The following is a 20,349-nucleotide window of genomic DNA, read 5'->3' on the forward strand; positions in this document are numbered from 1 at the left end:
TGATTCGTTATGTTTGCGAATTACGTCTTTTGAAGCGCCGCGCACATGAATGCTATGCTTTTAAGATGGCGTTCTAATGCGCTACTTTTCCATTGTTTTTCTATGTAAATGCACTTGATGGACGTTCATGATTCGTTATGTTTGCGAATTACATCTTTTGAAGCGCCGCGCACATGAATGCTATGCTTTTAAGATGGCGTTCAAATGCGCTACTTTTCCATTGTTTTTCTATGTAAATGCACTTGATGGACGTTCATGATTCGTTATGTTTGCGAATTACGTCTTTTGAAGCGCCGCGCACATGAATGCTATGCTTTTAAGATGGCGTTCTAATGCGCTACTTTTCCATTGTTTTTCTATGTAAATGCACTTGATGGACGTTCATGATTCGTTATGTTTGCGAATTACATCTTTTGAAGCGCCGCGCACATGAATGCTATGCTTTTAAGATGGCGTTCTAATGCGCTACTTTTCCATTGTTTTTCTATGTAAATGCACTTGATGGACGGTCATGATTCGTTATGTTTGTGAATTACGTCTTTTGAAGCGCCGCGCACATGAATGCTATGCTTTTAAGATGGCGTTCAAATGCGCTACTTTTCCATTGTTTTTCTATGTAAATGCACTTGATGGACGTTCATGATTCGTTATGTTTGTGAATTACGTCTTTTGACGCGCCGTGCACATGAATGCTATGCTTTTAGGATGGCGTTCTCATGCGCTACTTTTCCATTGTTTTTCTATGTAAATGCACTTGATGGACGTTCATGATTCGTTATGTTTGCGAATTACGTCTTTTGAAGCGCCGCGCACATGAATGCTATGCTTTTAAGATGGCGTTCTAATGCGCTACTTTTCCATTGTTTTTCCATGTAAATGCACTTGATGGACGTTCATGATTTGTTATGTTTGCGAATTACATCTTTTGAAGCGCCGCGCACATGAATGCTATGCTTTTAAGATGGCGTTCAAATGCGCTACTTTTCCATTGTTTTTCTATGTAAATGCACTTGATGGACGTTCATGATTCGTTATGTTTGCGAATTACATCTTTTGAAGCGCCGCGCACATGAATGCTATGCTTTTAAGATGGCGTTCAAATGCGCTACTTTTCCATTGTTTTTCTATGTAAATGCACTTGATGGACGGTCATGATTCGTTATGTTTGTGAATTACGTCTTTTGAAGCGCCGCGCACATGAATGCTATGCTTTTAAGATGGCGTTCAAATGCGCTACTTTTCCATTGTTTTTCTATGTAAATGCACTTGATGGACGTTCATGATTCGTAATGTTTGCGAATTACATCTTTTGAAGCGCCGCGCACATGAATGCTATGCTTTTAAGATGGCGTTCAAATGCGCTACTTTTCCATTGTTTTTTCTATGTAAACGCACTTGTTGTACATACACAATTGTTATGCTCGTGAATTACAGTTTTTTTTTTAGATTTACCATTCAATCCACGTTCCTACTCTCACCTATCGTTATGAGCTTTGGGTACTGTACTAGCTTTCTTTTTTTGTTTTTTCATGAATGCTTAATTGAAACAAATTCATACACTTAATTTAATGATCATCAACAGGTTTTCAGTGTTTTGAGGCACAATGAGCTGATTCTGACTTCCACTAACCTCTGATATGGCTATTTCAACAGACGTGATTCTCAAAGACAACCCTAATATTAATATTCTGTGTATATATACTGCTGTAATAAGTGGCTGACAGTACATACATCCCACAATACATATTAAATTCTCAAATAATGAAAGAAATCATAAATGTGTAATAGAAACACTAACAGAAAGTAGCAGGTAAGCAGCCATATTTGTGTTTTGTTTAATATTTCAGAGGCAGTAAGGCGTTTCTGTACTGCTGTGACTTCTCATCTCGAGCGATTGAGCTCATCCAGGTAAAACACAGTCACGCGTCTCTCCTCAGATCATAATTATACCTGCCAGCATCAAACAGAGCCAAGATATACCTTACTGAAAGCCTCTGAGAAAGCATAAAGACGGGGAGGGGAACATATCCTGCTCTCCATCCATATTAATGGCGGCTGATCAGGGGTGTGGGAGTTTGGCTCTGTCTCCTGGTGTTTGATGCTTTTTGGTATGCAGAGACCTTCATCAGATGCCAACTGCAGAACATATTGAATGGCGGGGGAAGTGAAACCCACAGCCCGTCCACAGCGATGGCATTTCTTTTCCATTAATATATGCCTTGATTTTGAAAAACGCATCCAAACCTATACTGATTAACTAATCGTTTTTAGCTGTTGTGATTTTAATTAATGTCTTTATGGTATCCTGGACCTTGAATGCGGTTTGAATCCCTGTATAATTACATTCCTTCCTAATTAAAAAAAAAAAAAAGACAAATTTTACAACCCCCCTAGTGTTAAACTGTTGACTTTTACCATTTTTTAATACACAGCCGATTTCTTGGTCTTGGGTTAGCACTTTTAGCTTAGCTTAGCATAGATCATTGAACCAGATTAGACCATTAGCATCTCGTTCTTTAATTTAGAAAAATGCATTCTGCTGCTTTATAAAACAATATTAGTTAACTAATAACTTTTTGTGATTTCTAAAGAGATTGTGAAAGACTCGGGTGTTCTGGAGCTTAAATATGGTTTGAATCACTGTACATTTTATTATTTTATTACTACTTTATATTCAAGTACATAAGTTTTGACTTTTTACCACCTAAAGAAACAGTCTACTTTAAAAAAAGGCTAATTTTACAACTCTGCTAGTGTTAAATATTTGAGTTTGACCATTCATGGATCCATTCAGCCGATCTCGCGGTCTGGCGGGAGCACTTTTAGCTTAGCTTAGCATGGATCATTGAATCGGATTAGACCATTAGCATGTCATGCTTTGATTTTGAAAAATGCATTCTGCTGCTTTAAAAAACTATACAAATTGACTAATCATTTTACTTTTAGGGTATTTTAAAGCAATTGTGAAAATCTCTGGTGTTCTGGACCTTGAATAGGGTTTGAATCCCTGAACATTTTACTATTCCTCAGTTTATATTAAAGTACATGAGCATTGACCTTTTGAAATTAGGCTAATTTTATAATTCCCCTAGTGTTAAATTGTTGAGTTTTACCATTTTTAAATCCACTCCAGGTCTTGGTTGAGCACTTTTGGGTGTGCAATTTCGAGCCCTGTAACTACGTATTGTGGTACTTGACTAAGGTTTGTCAAAGTAGCCCTGAGCCAATGTGGTGATATTGCTTATAGATGAATGCAATGAACCAAGAGATTGGAGACCATGGTAGTTTAGCTTAGGCTTGCGCTCTTGTCCTTTACGCACTGAAATTCCTCCAGATTTCTTGAATCTTTTAATGATGTTCTGCACTGTTGAAGGTGAAATATCCTAATGTCTTTCTCTCTTTTCTTTGAGGAACATTGTTTTTAAACATTTTAATCATTTCCTCACTCATTTGTTGGCGAACTGGCAATCCTCGGCCCATATTTTCTTCTAAAGGACTAGACGTTTCTTGGATGCGTTTTTTGTACCAAATCAAAATTACAATTACCCGTTGACATCACCTGTTTTAAATCACATCATAATTTAACAGCTACAGCCATGGATACAAAGTTTCTCAATTATTATGCAGGAATGACAATAGTTCCTACAATAGCCATATCAACCTAGAAAATAGCAAATTTTTCTTCAGGCTTACTACACAATGTAACTACAGAAGGGTCAAGCTTTGAATAGGAAGATGATCAAAACCTCTTTGGTAATTTTTAAATGAGATGCTAATGGTCTAATCAGATTCAATGATTTATGCTAAGCTAAAAGTGCGAAGACGATCTGAATGGATTCAAAAATGGTAAAACTCAACTGTTAAACTATAAGGAGTTGTAAAATAAGCATATTTCTAAAAAAAACGTTCCTTTACAATAAATCAAACTTATTTGTTATTTAAGTGTGTTAAAATGTCCACGGTGTAAATTCACACTTACTAACAGTAAAATGTCTGCTGGTTTGAGGACATTAACACGTTTTCCCTTTGCAGAAGCATCCAGACTATGACCCTGCAGTGTGTCACGCATTCGTACGGGACATTTGTGACGCAACGTCCCCGTTTCCCTTCCCTCCTGAGAGTTTGGACATTATTCTGGTGGTCTTTGTGCTCTCTGCCATCCACCCAGCACGGTAATAAAGGTCAAGCTGACACACAGTCACATTTTCACACTGGCACAGCACGCATCTGACATTATAGGCGGTTTGTTTGACCAGCGTCCGTCCACAGCATCCATTACTGATGTTCTCAATAATTTTAAGTTTTTTTTTTATTGTTTTATGTATCAGAAATTATTGCTACTCCTTCCAGCTACTTATTTAAAAGGAGCTAAATCAGCACAATTCTTGTGTTTTTTTGGACAACTTAATTGTTTTGTAACAATTCACTTATATTTGATAAACATTAAATTACCTTAAGTGATTTGTGTTGGGACAACATAAAGGTATTGTATTGGTGTAACTACCTATACAGTATATAGTTCTCAGCATGCCTGGGATTGGATTGACAGAGGGAAATGTTGACAATAAAAGAAATCTTAGGTGTGTAGTCTTAAACCCTGTGTAACTCATCTGGTTTGCTTTTTCAGAGCTCAGGCTGTGGTGAGGGGTTTAGCGGGACTCCTGAAGCAGGGAGGAATGGTGCTGTTCAGAGACTACGGCAGATACGATCTGTCACAGCTCAGATTTAAGAAAGGTGATCATCTTGATTGATTTGTCAACTCTGCGTCAGTCTTTTCCTTTAATATGTCTTGGGTTTGAAGTGGAAGCTTGAAACTAATTACACTAATGACTTGATCACGACAATAGGGAAATAACTGAACTTAGTAGTTTTACTTTGTAAAGTTTATTTATGTTAAAAGATATTACCTAGCAGGAACACAACGTCATAAGACATTAACATTAGGTTAGATTTAGGTTGTGATGTCAGGTGAAAATTTTATGTCTAACCAGCATCTATGAACAACGTTATTTTGACGTCTAATAAACAACATCAAATTACGTTGATATTTGATTGATTTTAAGTTGTGTTGGAACGTGACCAAAATCCAACGTCGAGCCAACATCTTAAACCAGCATATTGGGTCAAATACTAACATTTAATCATCAAGTATGGCAACCAAAATCCAACGTCTAATAGACGTCATAGTGGTGATGTCCACACAACATCAAGCTGCAACTTCATTAGACGTTGATATTTGGTTGATTTTTAGGTTGTGTTGGAACGTGACCAAAATCCAACGTCGAGCCAACATCTTAAACCAACATATTGGGTCAAATACTAACATTTAATCATCAAGTATGGTAACCAAAATTCAACGTCTAATAGACGTCATAGTGATAAAGTCCACACAAGATCAGGCTGTAATATCATTAGACGTTGATATTTGGTTGATTTTAGGTTGTGTTGGAAAGTGACCAAAATCCAACTTCGAGCCAACATCTTAAACCAATGTGATTTTGACGCCCAATACTGACATTTAATTATCAGGTATGGCAACCTAAATCCAACGTCTAATAGACGTCATAGTGGTAACCTCCACACAACGTCAAGCTGTAACATTAGACATTAATATTTGGTTGATTTTGGATTGTGTTGAAAAGTGACCAAAATCCAACATTGAGTCAACATCTTAAACCAATGTCATATTGGCGTCAGATACTGACATTTATTCATCGGGTATGACAACCAAAGTCCAACATCTAATAGATGTCATAGTGGTGATGTCCACACAACATCAAGCTGTAACATCATTAGACGTTGATATTTGGTTGATTTTAGGTTGTGTTGGAACGTCGAGCCAACATAATAAACCGACGCGATTTTGACGTCAAATACTGATATTTAATTATCAGGTATGGCAACCAAAATCCAACGTCTAATAGACGTCATAGTGGTAACCTCCACACAACGTCAAGCTGTAACATTAGACATTGTCTAACCAGCATCTTAACATCTTAAACCTGCATATTGTCATCAAATACTAACATTTATTTGTCAAGTATGGCAACCACAATCCAACGTTTGATAGACGTTATAGCGGTAACATCCACCTAACATCAAGCTGTAACATCATTAGACGTTAATATTTGGTTGATTTTGGATTGTGTTATGAAGTGACCAAAATCCAAAGTTGAGCCAACATATTAAACCAACGTCATATTGGCGTCAAATAATGACATTTATTCATCAGGTATGGCAGACAAAACCCAAAGTCTTATAGACGTCATAGTGGTAAAGTCCACACAACATCCAGCTGTAACATCATTAGGCGTTAATATTTGGTTGATTTTAGGTTGTGTTGGAAAGTAAGCAAAATCCAATGTCGAGCCAATATCTTAAACCAACATCATATTGATGTCAAATACTGATGTGTATTGATCAGGTATAACAACCAAAATCCAACATCTGACAGACGTCATAGTTGTAACGTCCACACAACGTCAAGCTGTAACACCATTAGACGTTGATATTTGCTTGATTTTAGGTTGTACGTTAACGTCAACACGATTTTTCATTTCCAAACAAAATGCACTGTCCCCATGAGACTGAGGTACAACTTCAATCTGATGTCATGTTGACATCCAGTGTCTGCTGTGAAGGATTTCTCCAAATGCAAAAATGTAATAGGAAATATTATCACTCTGTAAAATCACTTAGTAAATATTTGAATATCAATGATAATTTGGTCTTCAACTGTACATTAGTTTGCGCAATTTAAAATACTGGAATTTGTTAAACCTATATGTCAAAACATAAACAGATTTTAACATCACACTCTCAAAAATGAAGGTACAAAAGCTGTCACTGGGGTGGTACCTATTTAAAAGCCACACTTGTGTACTTAAAGGGCATAAACATAACCTAAATGATCCATATAGGTATTTTAGGTGTACATATTAGTATGTGAAGCTTCCATATAGTATTTTAAAAGTACATATTAGTACCTAAAAAAAGTTATATTTTAAAAGGGGACTGCCCCAGTGACAGATTTGATATCCTTTTTGCCGGGAATGCATGAAAGTACTCTTTTTTTTTTTTTTTTTTTTAATGTATTTTATTAAAATTAATATGCTTAATTGTGTACTTACAATACTTAATTGTGATCTATTGTGTCTTTTTGATTTACAACCATTTCTGATTGACTTTCTACAGGTCAGTGTTTGTCTGAAAACTTCTATTCTCGACAGGATGGCACCTGTGTGTATTTCTTTACTAAAGGTAAAAACATTTCAGCAGATTTCAGACATTTTTAAATCGAAACTCCATGACACCATATACTCATGCATTCTTGATTGTTGGTGGTTTTCTCTGCTGGGAAGAGGGAAATTTTTTTTATTTTTACTGTTGATCATCAGTTGGCACCAGAACTGTGCAGAAACAGGTTTCTGGGTTTTATATGGAGTTCTATGAAGTAAAACAGTGTGGGAATATAAATTTATACTATCTGTATATAACTGAAAAGTTGTTTTTAGAGTGTGACAGACCTTAAAATGTCTTGGTTTCCTGAGCCCTGACGGTCTCCAAAGTAATGCAAATTGTCAGTTTTACAGCACGGCTGTGTCTATCGTTTTCTCCAGTCGGTCAACTGATCGTCCGGTTTCTGTCTCCAGAACATCATTTGCACACTGTTTTAATGTTAAATGTATGGTGAATGGGTACTTATATGCTGATGAGATCAGGCCTGCAAAGGCATGTTACCCTGCCGACAACAACACTATTTGCATGCTTTGTTTAAGGGTGCTTTCACACCTGCCTTATTTAGTTCGATTGAATCGCACTAGAGTTCGTTTCCCCTTTTGGTGCGGTTCGTTTGGGCAGGTGAGAATGCAGCAATCGTACTCGAGTGCGCACCAAAAGCGGACCAAATAAGCATACCGAGACCTGCTTGAAGAGATGGTCTCGGTACGCTTTCAAATGAACCCTGGAGCGGTTCGTTTGTGGTGAGAATATGATCCGTACTAAAACAGGTCCAACAGGAAAAAGTACTGCGCGTTTTGGACTAATTCAGCTGCCGTAGGCCGATGCGCTGTGCATTATGGGATATGGAGGAAAAATATTTGTTGACAGCGATTTACCAACAGAGAGAGAGAGAGGGGAAACATTACCTGATGGATCGTTGGTAATATTTCCGCAAAATGACCATGTCGCAGTTTAGCTAAATTAATTCACAGCTCCTCCTGAAGTGACGAGTGATGCATTAAACACTGTTTTCCAGCCGCGGCCGCACTTCATTTTCGTAATGTATAGTTTGTCTAAAGCAGGGATACAGTCAGCCAGCGCAGTCGTCCCTCCAGAGTAAAAGGTTTTGTTTACCTGCGGGTGTTCACTGGCATTTTCCCGCACGTGAAATCTGACCAATCGATAAGCAGTTTAGGAACTATGTTTAACAACATCTGGCCAATGAGAGATGTGGATTTTGTCACATGACTGGATTTTTGTTCTTTTCAACTGGTTCGGACCAAAGCCAGCAGTGTGGTGTGAAAATGACCCAAGGCCGGCAGAAAATGCAACAGTGTATCATTTATTGCGCTGGGTCCGGACCAAATAAAGCGAACTACAGATGTGAAAGCACCCTTAGACTGTCCCCACCTACATGTATCAAATGTATTTATGTAAGTGTCTGTTGTACCAATTGAGAGTTTCTTTCGATGACGCCACAGCGACGCCGAGTTCTTCTTATTAAAAGGATTCTGCTTTGAAGATACCAAAAGTTTTCCCTGTTTTTTTTTTTTGGGCTCGTCTTAGAATTTCACAACAGTTTGGTGCCGCGAGCCAGACTAGAGAAATTCACAACAACAGCAAATTATAGTATGCATGCATAAATACAATGACTATGGTTACTATGTTCTGAGAGCTGAGCTGCGTATTTAGATTTTCCCAGGCAAATCAAGGTAAATTTGCAAAGGTGTCTCTCACACACTGTACTCTCTATATAGCTCCATATAAAGCCAGAAACTAAGCTTTTTTTTTGCACTGCAACTGATGATCAGTAGCATACATTTTAAAATGTACCTCTTCAGAGCAAACCAGCAACAATAAAAAATGTATATTAATATTGTATCATTTCTTTGCAATACAAACATGCAATTCCAATGGAAGTCAATGGGGCAAAAAAAGCCACCAACATAATGAAAGGGTAGTCAATTTGCCCAGAGTGTATTGTTGAGTTTTCTAAAGCAGTTTCCCAAAATGTGTGTCAAAAATCAATTTGCTGAAACACAGAGAAAGTTGTGGCCAAATTAAGACTCATAATCCCTCCAGAGTGCATGAAAACATCCCCAACAGCACACAAGGGTCGAAAATCTTAATACAGAACCATTTGAGTCTGGCATAAACACTTACTTGTAAATCCTGATCTGTCCACAGACGAGGTTCATGGTCTGTTTTCTGCTGCTGGATTGGAGGAGCTTCAGAATCTGGAGGACAGGAGGCTGCAGGTGAACAGAGGGAAGAAGATACTGATGCACAGAGTGTGGATGCAGAGCAAATACCGCAAACCAGAGAAATGATGAACAATTAAACGAACTCTTTTTAGACTGAGAAGCAGGGATGGACAGTATTTCTAATAGTATTTTATCATTTGTATTTGGGCTTGTAGTTTTAAAATACTTGGTAAGAAGTCTACATGATGGTGTCATAAAATTGAGGCCTCTGATTGGTGCTTTCTCAGTGATTTGCCTAAAGCAGGGATGTCCAGACTCTGTTCTGGAGGGCCGGTGTCCTGCAAAGTTTACTTCCTACCTCAGTCAGACACACCTGGGATAGCTAATCAAGCTCTTAAGCTGCGGTCACGTTAGAGTTTGTGTGTATGAAATTCTGTCGTACGGCGCTGTGAAAAGGGGCGGGATTAAACAAGATTATTAGACATTAAAAAAAGCGAGTGATTGCTCCATGGCCTAATGGCCCACACAATCTCCAGAGCTCAATCCAATAGAACACCTTTGGGATGTGGTGGAATGGGAGATTGGCATCATGGATGTGCAGCCGACAAATCTGCAGCAACTGCGTGATGCTGTCATGTCAATATGAAGCAAAATCTCTGAGGAATATTTCCAGTACCTTGTTGAATCTATGCCACGGAGGATGAAGGTAAAACGGGGTCGAAACCAATACTAATAAGATGTACCTAATAAAGTGGCCAATAAGTGTATATGTGTTATTACTTTTAAAAGTAATAAATTAATTTCTTAAGTCACTTAAAAAGTAATCAATGTGTTACATTTATGGAAAGTAGTGTGAAATTATGCTATTTCTGTGTGTGTATGTTTAAGATTAAGACAGGCTTGAGGTTGTAATGTGTATATATATATATATATATATTTTTTTAATAAAAAACTCATCCCTGTTAAAAATGTCTATTTGTATATATTAACATATTGAAAGGGATAGTTTACCCAAAAATGTTTCAATTCTGTCATCTTTTGCTCACCTTTCACATGTTCTTTTACTTTCTTTCTTCTGTTAAACACAAAATAGGTTATTTTGAAAAATGATGGAAACCTGTAACCATTGACTTCCATTTCTTTTCTCTACTGTGGAAGTCAATGGTGGTTACAAGCTTTTCATTTACGTTCAACGTGCCAACTTTTGGTTTTAGCTTGGAGTATATATATATATATATATATATATATATATATATATATATATATATATATATATATATATATATATATATATATTTATATATATATATATATGTATATATATATATATATATATAATGAAATTGGAAAAGTCAACCCAAAACACTTTACAGTAAGTACACCCAAAATGAATGGTTTAGTGTTTCATCATATTGAGTACAAACTGAGCATTTAGGGGAAATATTGTTATTAAATTTAGCAAGTTTGATATTTATTGGGTAGCAATCTCCTCATCTACCACCAGTGTAGCATCCACCTGTATGACGCGACAGCAGCCGACCGCACACCTCAGAGAAGACAGAGTGGGTCGGAAGCCAAGATGGCGGAGAGAGCGGATGTGCTGTGCTTTTGAAGAACGTCCTAAGTTTTGTCACACACAGTTAGAAAAGATTATGTAATACAGTTGCCATAATATTTGGTTACCGCATGTATATAGTTTACAAATAGGATTTTACGAACCTGTTTTTGTTGTTAAGTGCAGATTTCGGAACTCAATATTATCATGGAGACAAACTCAACGAGTGAACTGTGTAACACGGAAGAAATGGAGGTAAATACTGTCAAAGATAAGAGAGTTATTCAAGACACACACTCATACTCCTGTAAAGCGTATAAGGATGGTAATGGGGTGTGTGATTCTAGTCCCAACACACCGGACAAAAAACTCTCAAAGAAAGCACGCAAAGAACAGATACAAGTAAATTCTGATCCTTCTCTGACTGAAATACAGGACAATATAATCCGTGTTATTTCTGCCAAAATCAACGAAAGAGCAGATATTACTGATGAAGCTGTGAAACACAATACGATGCAAATCGAGGGTCTTAAAAAATCGCTGGAATTCTGTCATCAAGAAGTAGTTGATCTGAAAAAAGAAAACGCTACAATGAAGATACGAGTGGAAGAAATGCAAAAGAAAGTCAGTGAAATGGAGCAAAAAGTGAACGATACGGATCGATATAGCCGCCGGTACAATCTTCGGATCTATGGAATGAAGGAAGAGCGGGAGGAAAACGTCAAAGCAAAAGTGGAAACAATTTGCCGTGCAGTAATTCCAGGCAGCGATGGAGAAGAAGTCAGAGTAGCAGTAGACGTGGCTCATCGTATTGGAAGAATAGACAGCGGAGGAAAAAACAAGTTTCCAAGACCTGTGATCGTCAGATTTATGTCTAGATCAGCTAGAGACACTTTCTGGAAGGGCGCCAAGAACAACGAGTTTCTCAAAAGCATGAATCTTCAGGTGAAAGAAGACCTAACAGCTGATGACAGGGCAACGCGTGCTCGTCTGTGGCCGTTTGTTGAAAAGGCAAGGAAAAATGGGGAGAAGGCTTATTTAGTAGGTAACAAAGCATTTGTGAATGGAAAAGAAATCAAAGGCTGATCATTTAGTGATTTCAAATGTCATCAAAAGTATAGTCAGAGACTTGATATTGGCTGTTCATTTACTTTACATGACTTCTTGAATTACTACTGAAATTAAGAGAAGATGGGTTAATGCACTTATTGTTGATGATAAATGCAACATGTAGCTTCAGTGGGTGACACTTTATGTTCTTGTTAAGAGCACTCAGCATACGTTAATTTGTTAATTGCAATCGGTTATTGTTCATGTCAATTTCAATTTTTTCGATTAATGCCAGAGGTATAAGAAACCTGTTGAAGAGGAAATCTTTATTTTTGTTTTGTCAGAGTAAAGGTGCAGATTTTTATTTTATTCAGGAGTCTCATGCTTGTGAAGCAGATGTAAACTTTTGGAGGAGTCAGTGGGGGAATGATGTTTGGTTTTCATTTGGTACTAACCATTCAGCTGGGGTACTCGTATTAAAAGGTCAATTTAAAGGTCAAGTTCTCGGTAAGCAAATAGATACGGAAGGAAGATGGTTAATTTTACATGTTAGTATAGATCTTTCCCAATTTATTATAGTAAATGTTTATGCCACAAATAATAAGCAAAATAATAATCACTTGTTTACAACAATTGAGAGTAAAATTAATCAAATAAGTTCTAAATATCCTAATGCAACAATTATTTGGGGTGGGGATTTTAATACTGTTATGGATGAAGAAGTTGATCGTTGGCCCCCCCAAAAAAATAAAAAAACCTCTGTATTAAAAAGTGTATGTGCGAGAATGGATTTGTTAGATATCTGGAGATATACTTACCCAGATCAAAGAATGTATACTTGGACTAATAATGACCTGACAAAACAGTCACGTATTGATTTCTGGTTAATCTCTGCAATAAATAAAGATGATGTTGAATTAGTGAAAATTGATACTTCAGTATTAACAGATCATAAGGCTATAATGATTAAGATGAACAAAGATGGAAAAAGAACAACCATTTCTAAAACAAACTATTGGAAATTAAATAAAACCTTGTTAGAAAATGAATGCTTTAAAAAGCAGTCCATTGATATTATACAAAAATATTGGAAAAAAGCAAGTATTGTTAAAAAATTTGGTCACAATTGGGAATTAATGAAATTTGAAATAAGAAATATAGCCATAAATATAGGGAAAAATATTGCTAAAGTTAAAAAAGCAAAAGAAAACAATTTAATAGAAGAAATTTTGAAATTAACAAGTAAAAAAAATCTAACAAATGAAGAAATCAAACAACTAACTTCTTTACAGCTACAGTTAGATACAATTTATTTAGACAAAGCCAAAGGTGCCTTTGTAAGAAGTAGACAAAAGTGGATTGAACAAGGAGAAAAAAATACTAAATATTTTTTTAATTTAGAAAAACGTAATAACGAAATGTCTTCTGTAAGTAAACTCATGATTAATAACAGTATATGTGAAAGTAATAAAGAAATTGCTGAGTATGTCACACAATTTTATAAGAATCTATATACTTCAGAACCTTACAATGAAAAAGAAGCTGAGCTGTTATTAAGTAAAATATCTGATACAACCAAAATTATACAAGAAGACTTTAAATTACTTTGTGACCAAGAAATTAATTTACAAGAGATAAATAAATGTATTTCGGGATTGAAGGATAATAAATCTCCAGGAAACGATGGATTGACTAGTGAATTTTACAAAATGTTTATAACACAGTTATCTCCTTTTTTAGTTGCAATGTTTAAAGAATCCATTACTTGTGGGGAACTACCAGCAACTCTTAAACAAGGTCTTATAACAATAATCCCTAAACCCAATAAGGATAAACTTTATATTGATAACTGGAGACCGATTACTCTTCTGAATAACGATGCAAAACTTTTTGCTCTTGTTTTTGCAAGAAGATTAAAAAAGGGTCTGGAGGAGATTATTGAAGAAGAGCAATCTGGTTTTATGACCGGAAGACATATAAGTAATAATATTAGGTTAATTTTAGATATGATTGATTATAATTATTATATACCAAATGACTCTTTTATTTTATTTATAGACTTTTATAAAGCATTTGATACTGTAAGTCATGAGTTTCTGTTTAGATGCATTAAACATTTTGGTTTTGGTGAATACTTTGAAAAAGCTGTTAGAACTATTTACAATGGATGCAATAGCTCAGTTAAATTATCTGCAGGTACAAGTGGTAGATTTGAGATTAATCGAGGTATACAACAGGGTAGCCCTTTATCTCCATTTTTGTTTTTATTAGTCACACAAATTATGGCCCTATATATTAAAAAAGCAGATTTTGAAGGTATACATGTATTTGGAAAGGAATTTAAATTATCCCAACTAGCAGATGATACTACTATTTTTCTTAAAAATAATTTAGAAATATTAAAAGCAGTTAACTGTGTAAAAGAATTTTCCTTAGTTTCAGGTCTTAAAATGAATATTAATAAATCTGTGTTATTTCCAATTAAATCATGCAATTTGACAGAATTACATAGTATCCCTATTAAAGATACAGTTAAATATTTAGGGGTTGTCATTCATAAAGAAGAAAATGAACGCAATAAGCTTAATTTTCAACCCATAATAAATAAAACTAAGACTAGATTTAATATATGGCTTCAAAGAGATTTATCCCTGAATGGTAGGGCTTTACTGTCCAAAGCAGAAGGTATATCAAGATCTGTCTATGTGTCTTTAGCTCTAGAGATGCCATCAAATGTATATAAAGAATTAGACAAAATACTATTTAATTTTTTATGGAGAAATAGACATCACTATTTAAGAAAGGAAATTATGTGTAAACAAAAATGCAATGGTGGGTTATCTGTATTAAGTTTTGAAACTTTAAACAATACATTCAAAATTAATTGGTTAATTAAATTCATGAAAGAAAAGGACAGTATGTGGTATACTTTTCCAAAACATATATTTGACATGATTGGGGGTATAGAATTTCTGTTGAGTTGTGATTTTAAAATTGACAAACTTCCAGTGAAATTAGCTAAATTTCACAAACAAGCTTTATTAGCGTGGATGCTGGTATTTAAACACAATTTTTCTCCAAACAAATATATTATATGGAATAATAGATGTATCCAATATAAAAATAAATCTCTCTTCTTCCAAAAATGGTATGAAAATGATATTGTATTAGTTAGACAACTTCTTAATTTAAACGGTAATTTGTTATCTTACAGTGAATTTTTAGATAAATTTGGTTTTCCAGTTACTCCAAAAGAGTATGCTATTGTATTTGATGCCATATCTCAACAGCTTCTTCATTTTATAAGAGCGTATGGAAATAGATCTTTTGAAGGAAAATATGTTAAAGAAAACCTTTTTTTAGGAGATATTGATATTATTAAACAAAGTTATACTAATAAATATATTAGAAATCTTATAACAGGTGATACAGTTGTATATAATAATTTAAAATGGACCAATGTATTCATAAATATAAATTGGAAAAAAGCTTGGCGTTCTTGTGAAATATATTGTATAAATAACAAAGTAAAAGAAGTTACATTTAAAATTTTACATAGTATATATCCAGTTAAAGAGGTTTTGGAGAGATTTAATTTGGATATCGATTATTTCTGTGATTTTTGTTGTATGGAAAAGGAATCTATTGTCCACATGTTTTGTGATTGTATATATACAAGGATTTTCTGGGTGGATGTGGAAAATTTTCTAAGAAGGAAAACAAATATTGTGTTTAAGTTAAAAAAATTTGATATTTGCATTTATTATTTTAATACATGTAAAAAAATTACCTTTCTGGTACAACTTTTTATTATTTTGGGAAAGTTTCATATACATAAAAAAAAATGGATTGGATCAAAGCCAAATTTTGTTCACTTTCTTCAAGAGACTAAGGACTACTGCACAAGTTTGGAAAACATTGTTAATAACAAAGCAAAGAAGACTTGTAATATTTTTAAGGAATATAAGATTTTCAGTTACTGAATGTTTTTTATTTATTTTTTTATTTTATATATATCAATATACACTCTGGTATGTATTTTGTTCTGTATAGTATTGTATAGTTATGTACTTGTTAATAAAAAAAAAAAAAAAAAAAAAAAAAGAGAAGACAGAGTGATAAAGCCAATTATAATATGGGGAGGCCATGAAGGACAGAGGCAAGTGGGTGAATTTGGTATAATAACCTCAGGATGCCGGAGTTAAACCCGTATTCTTTTTCGAAAGACATCCTGGGATTTTAGGGTATATGCTGAAGCATGCTAATATAGGACTTTTAATTTGCCAGTAAAGCGCTTCCGGCAAACTATATGCCAAAGGAAAAATCAGCACGTAAGGTCTGTTTTCTTTAAAAATCAGCGATCTCCACTGGCTGTGTGATATCCGATATAAAGTGGGTCTCAGATTGTACACGAAGCACTGCATTAAATTACATTTTTTTCCCGCCATGTCTTTATAATATGAGCATTTATTTTACCCCAGTGTAGCTTCTGCGCTAGCCTGCCGATTCTGACGGCCGAGTGCGAGTAAAAGGCCTTTTGTTTCGATTTACGCTTGAACAACTAAACGAATGCCAAAGTTTATTTAACTGAATGTATTTTAATTACATTACAATATGGATGCTGTAAAAGGAACCGTATAAAGTGGAAAAAAACTCACAATAACCGGTCACCGGAAGTTTAGGGAACAACACTAGCTCGGCATATATCCAATTATATTCATCTGTCTCCATATTCTACTGCATCTCAGAATATTACACAGCACCAAAAATGTAAAAATATATACTGAATATATTTAATGTATTTTTGTCCACAGCAGATGGCAACTCACCGTGACGCAGATTCCTGAGTCTGTGCTCCAATCAGGTGAGCCCTCTTCAGCGCTCGCCATGACAACGAGACAACAGTGACGTGCCTTGTAAAAATTTGCATATGCATTCCTATAAAGCTCGTGTGCTCTCTGTCAGCGGTGTCAGTTCGCCCGGTGTAGCTGTTTGTACTTGACCAAGGTGAGTTCAATACCGACGGTACGAGTGGAGCTACGCCAAACTCACGAAGTCCGCTTCGTGATGCTTCACCCGGGCCCGTCTGTGCTGTAGTTCCTTGCGGTTTGCGTACATAAACGCAACATCGCAAAGAATATTACGTGTTTGTTGCTCGAAATGTGCCGCCGAGCAACATCCAGTGAATACTGGCACGGCCTGGCGCCCGGTTTTCTCGTGCACTCCCTGGGGCGAGGCGGCCTTTGAGCCCTAGGCAGGGAACAAACAACCCCCGAGGACCCTCAGGGAAACACGGGGGGCCGGTAGTGGGACCTCGCTGCGAGGGTTATGGTGGGTGGGAGTAGCGAGGCCCACTCATCTTCTATTTTAAACTATAGTTTCAAACTTTAGTTTACTATAGTTTGAAATAGAAACCATGGTAACAGTTATGATTTAAATATGCAAAGAGCTTAGAATGACCGAGAGCAACAGACCCGGATTCCGCCATTTTGAAGTGATCGCGATCGCTCGTCATTGCTGTCGCGATGGAAAGCAGCTGCCTTGTTTTTATTTAATTTATTCAAAAAGCGCGTTATTGTTTCCCAAATTGTAGAGTGTCCCCTCTTGGTAATTCTATGCTCTTTGCTCTCTGTCTGACTGTTGTAATGTTTTGCTTTGTTTTTCAGCTGAGCTGTTGAGCAAAGAAGGACTATTGAAGACAACAGTTAAAGACAGCCGCGGGTTATATTCACGAGCGCGCGCATTATATTGTTTTCGGGCTGTTTTCTGAAAGTGTGTCTTGTTTAGATAAGTTTGCATGTCAAAATAAATAAACTTTACTCTTTCTAAACACCTGTCTCGTGCTTTATTTGTCCTCTACAGCAATGCACTGTCATGTAAGTCTGTTGAATGCATTTGTATGCAACATGGTATTACAATACAGTTGTCTAATAGTTGTTATAAATGTACCTTCATTAATCAACATTTGGTGTTATGTTATGGTTGTTTCATAACTATATATTATTATTATTCTGTACGTTTAAAACAAGCAAATTATACTATATATTTAACATGTCATAAACTTACTGTTATTTTAAAATTTGCCAAATGAAATGTCCTATGCCAAAAATGGGTGTTGTTTTGGTTTTATGTCAACCTACTGTAGGTTTTAAGTTGACTACAGCAGGTAGGCTACATACATCAAAGGGAGTTTTTTTTAATGACCCAAATCAAGTAAAAAGTCTCTTACTCGAGTACTTTTAGCATGCAAAAGTCAAATTTAAGTATATAAAATAGTTTCCAACAACAAAATTTTGTCTTGTGAAAAAGACCATGGTGGTGAGGAAAAAAAGTAATGTCAAGTTATATATATATTTATAAAAGAAGTTAATCAAGTTGTCATAATAATTAGTCATTAGATTATGTGACCGCTAGATGGCGTTCATTTCAAAGGAGCGTTACCCTGTACTAAAATGGCGGCTCTATTGACGCATTCCTTCCAATAGATAACATCAGGGTAGGCGGCATCTAATGTATATAGCTATGGGCGCTAACTAGTATTCAAGTCGTATCATGCTCAACTCTTAATACTCTTTTATGCACTTTGAAAGTCTTTGCGTGATTTCAGAGAGATATTTAAGCACATATGAAGTTAACAGTGGCGTCTCTAACATTGAGTTACACAATGCAGCATTTAGCTCGCTCGTAAACATCGCTGCTGTCCTCAGATCATTGTCTGAGCAGAAGTTTCATCATTAGCCCTGACTGTCAGATGCTCTTCATCTCAGGAGCTGTATTTTTAGATGCTTGATAACAGATATAAGGTGAGTTATGGCTGGAGTGGACGCTGCCAGACGGGCTTTCATTCATTTTGGCATGACAGAGAACAGGATACTAAAGAGTGACAGAGAGAGTCCACAAAAACTGCTCTCCGGTTGCATTTCATTTGGTGAATATTATCTTTTAGAGCTTCGAGTCGTGCCTCAGGTTTTTCCCTCAGGTGTTTCTCGTCAGATTTGTCGTAGAAAGGTGAGAACTGTTTAAGACATATACTTAAATTAATATATAAGCTATGGGATGAAGTTAGAGATATTTGTGCAATGCATTTATTTATAAATTATATTTATAAATGAATAAATGTATTTATAAATTATTTGGCATCTGCTTCTACCTTGTGGCAGCAAAGGGTAGTTTTAAAAGGCACACGTTTTGTTCATTCTGAAAGTTCTTTACCTGCTGAATCACTGTTCATAATGCAGACCGTTATTATTTTAATTGTAGGTCTATATATGTATGTATACATGTAAATGCATGTTTAAATATTAAATTAAAGTTTTTTTCCTAGTTTTTTCGGTTTATTTTTATAAATATAAATTCTATGAATATACATGTATATAATGATGACACATATTATAAATTCTTTTAATATTTCTATATAGCTTTATTTAGTTAGTTTTAGTATTTATTTATATATGTGTAGGTCTATTTTTTAATATAATATAGTTTTTAAAATGTTTGTAATTTTATAATTAAATAACATCGCTAACTTTTTTGTTTTATATATATATGTATATATGGCTGATTCCAGCGTTATGGATGTGACATTTGCAGTAAAAATTCAAAACATAAATTAGCAGAGAAAGTATACGTTAACATTATATTGAACCATCTGTTTATATTTTCCAAAACAACTAACCACAGAGTTATGGGATCAAAAAAATTCAATCTGTGAACATTTTTATACTTTAAATGTGGAAAATAAACAAGCGTTATGGATGTGACAAAAAAAGTCTGCGAGTTTACAGTATACAACATATTTTGTAGAAATTCTGTGAATTAAACTGCACAACCCAAAATAAATAACGCTCAACAAAAGGTTAAGAGTTGGCTCTTTATAGAACACAACTGATTGATTTTATTTTATTTTGACATTTTTGCATTTTTGAGGGAAAAGCTTTGTTATGGATGTGACACTTTTTCGTTATGGATGTGACAAATGTGAAATTGCCATTTCTTTGACTTTGGTAAATCAAATATAATAGTTTGAAAACATTGACAGAGACATTTTTAAGTATTTTTAAAGTACTGTAAAACACTTGCCTGCACAAAAAATGTAGAAACGGTTTTGCTATTTTGGTGAAAACATTTGTCTTTTCATGGCAAGGTTGACATTTTCATGGAATTGCTCATATATATATATATATATATATATATATATATATATATATATATATATATATATATATATATATATATATATATTTATATATATATATATATATATATATATATATATATATATATATATATATATTTACATTAAATTTTTATTTTGTATAA

General features: G+C 35.0%; 2 protein-coding genes across 16 annotated transcripts in view; both read left to right on the forward strand.

The window, feature by feature from the left end:
* Positions 1 to 17,860, forward strand: part of mettl8 (methyltransferase 8, methylcytidine) — a 23,994-nt gene extending 6,134 nt beyond the window's left edge. Inside the window, exons 6-12 of one of the 5 annotated variants that reach the window (XM_087265811.1) lie at positions 1,848 to 1,908; positions 4,033 to 4,172; positions 4,628 to 4,734; positions 7,195 to 7,260; positions 9,409 to 9,479; positions 16,845 to 16,894; positions 16,977 to 17,860. In XM_087265811.1, the coding sequence (XP_087121937.1) occupies positions 1,848 to 1,908; positions 4,033 to 4,172; positions 4,628 to 4,734; positions 7,195 to 7,260; positions 9,409 to 9,479; positions 16,845 to 16,877 (478 nt within the window). In that variant the 3' untranslated portion in view covers positions 16,878 to 16,894; positions 16,977 to 17,860. 5 annotated transcript variants of the gene reach the window in all.
* Positions 16,993 to 20,349, forward strand: part of tlk1a (tousled-like kinase 1a) — a 67,663-nt gene continuing 64,306 nt past the window's right edge. For 6 of the 11 annotated variants that reach the window (XM_087266620.1, XM_087266630.1, XM_087266628.1 and 3 more), the window contains exon 1: positions 17,000 to 19,038. The gene's annotated coding sequence lies outside the window, so the exon portion shown is untranslated. Of the gene's footprint in view, positions 19,039 to 20,349 lie in introns of all 11 variants that reach the window. The other 5 variants (XM_087266621.1, XM_087266631.1, XM_088651095.1 and 2 more) reach the window with 1 other exon arrangement.

Source organism: Danio rerio, chromosome 9 (assembly GCF_052040795.2).
Source record: "Danio rerio strain M-AB ecotype USA chromosome 9, GRCz13ab, whole genome shotgun sequence".
Taxonomy (NCBI): Eukaryota; Metazoa; Chordata; class Actinopteri; order Cypriniformes; family Danionidae; genus Danio; species Danio rerio.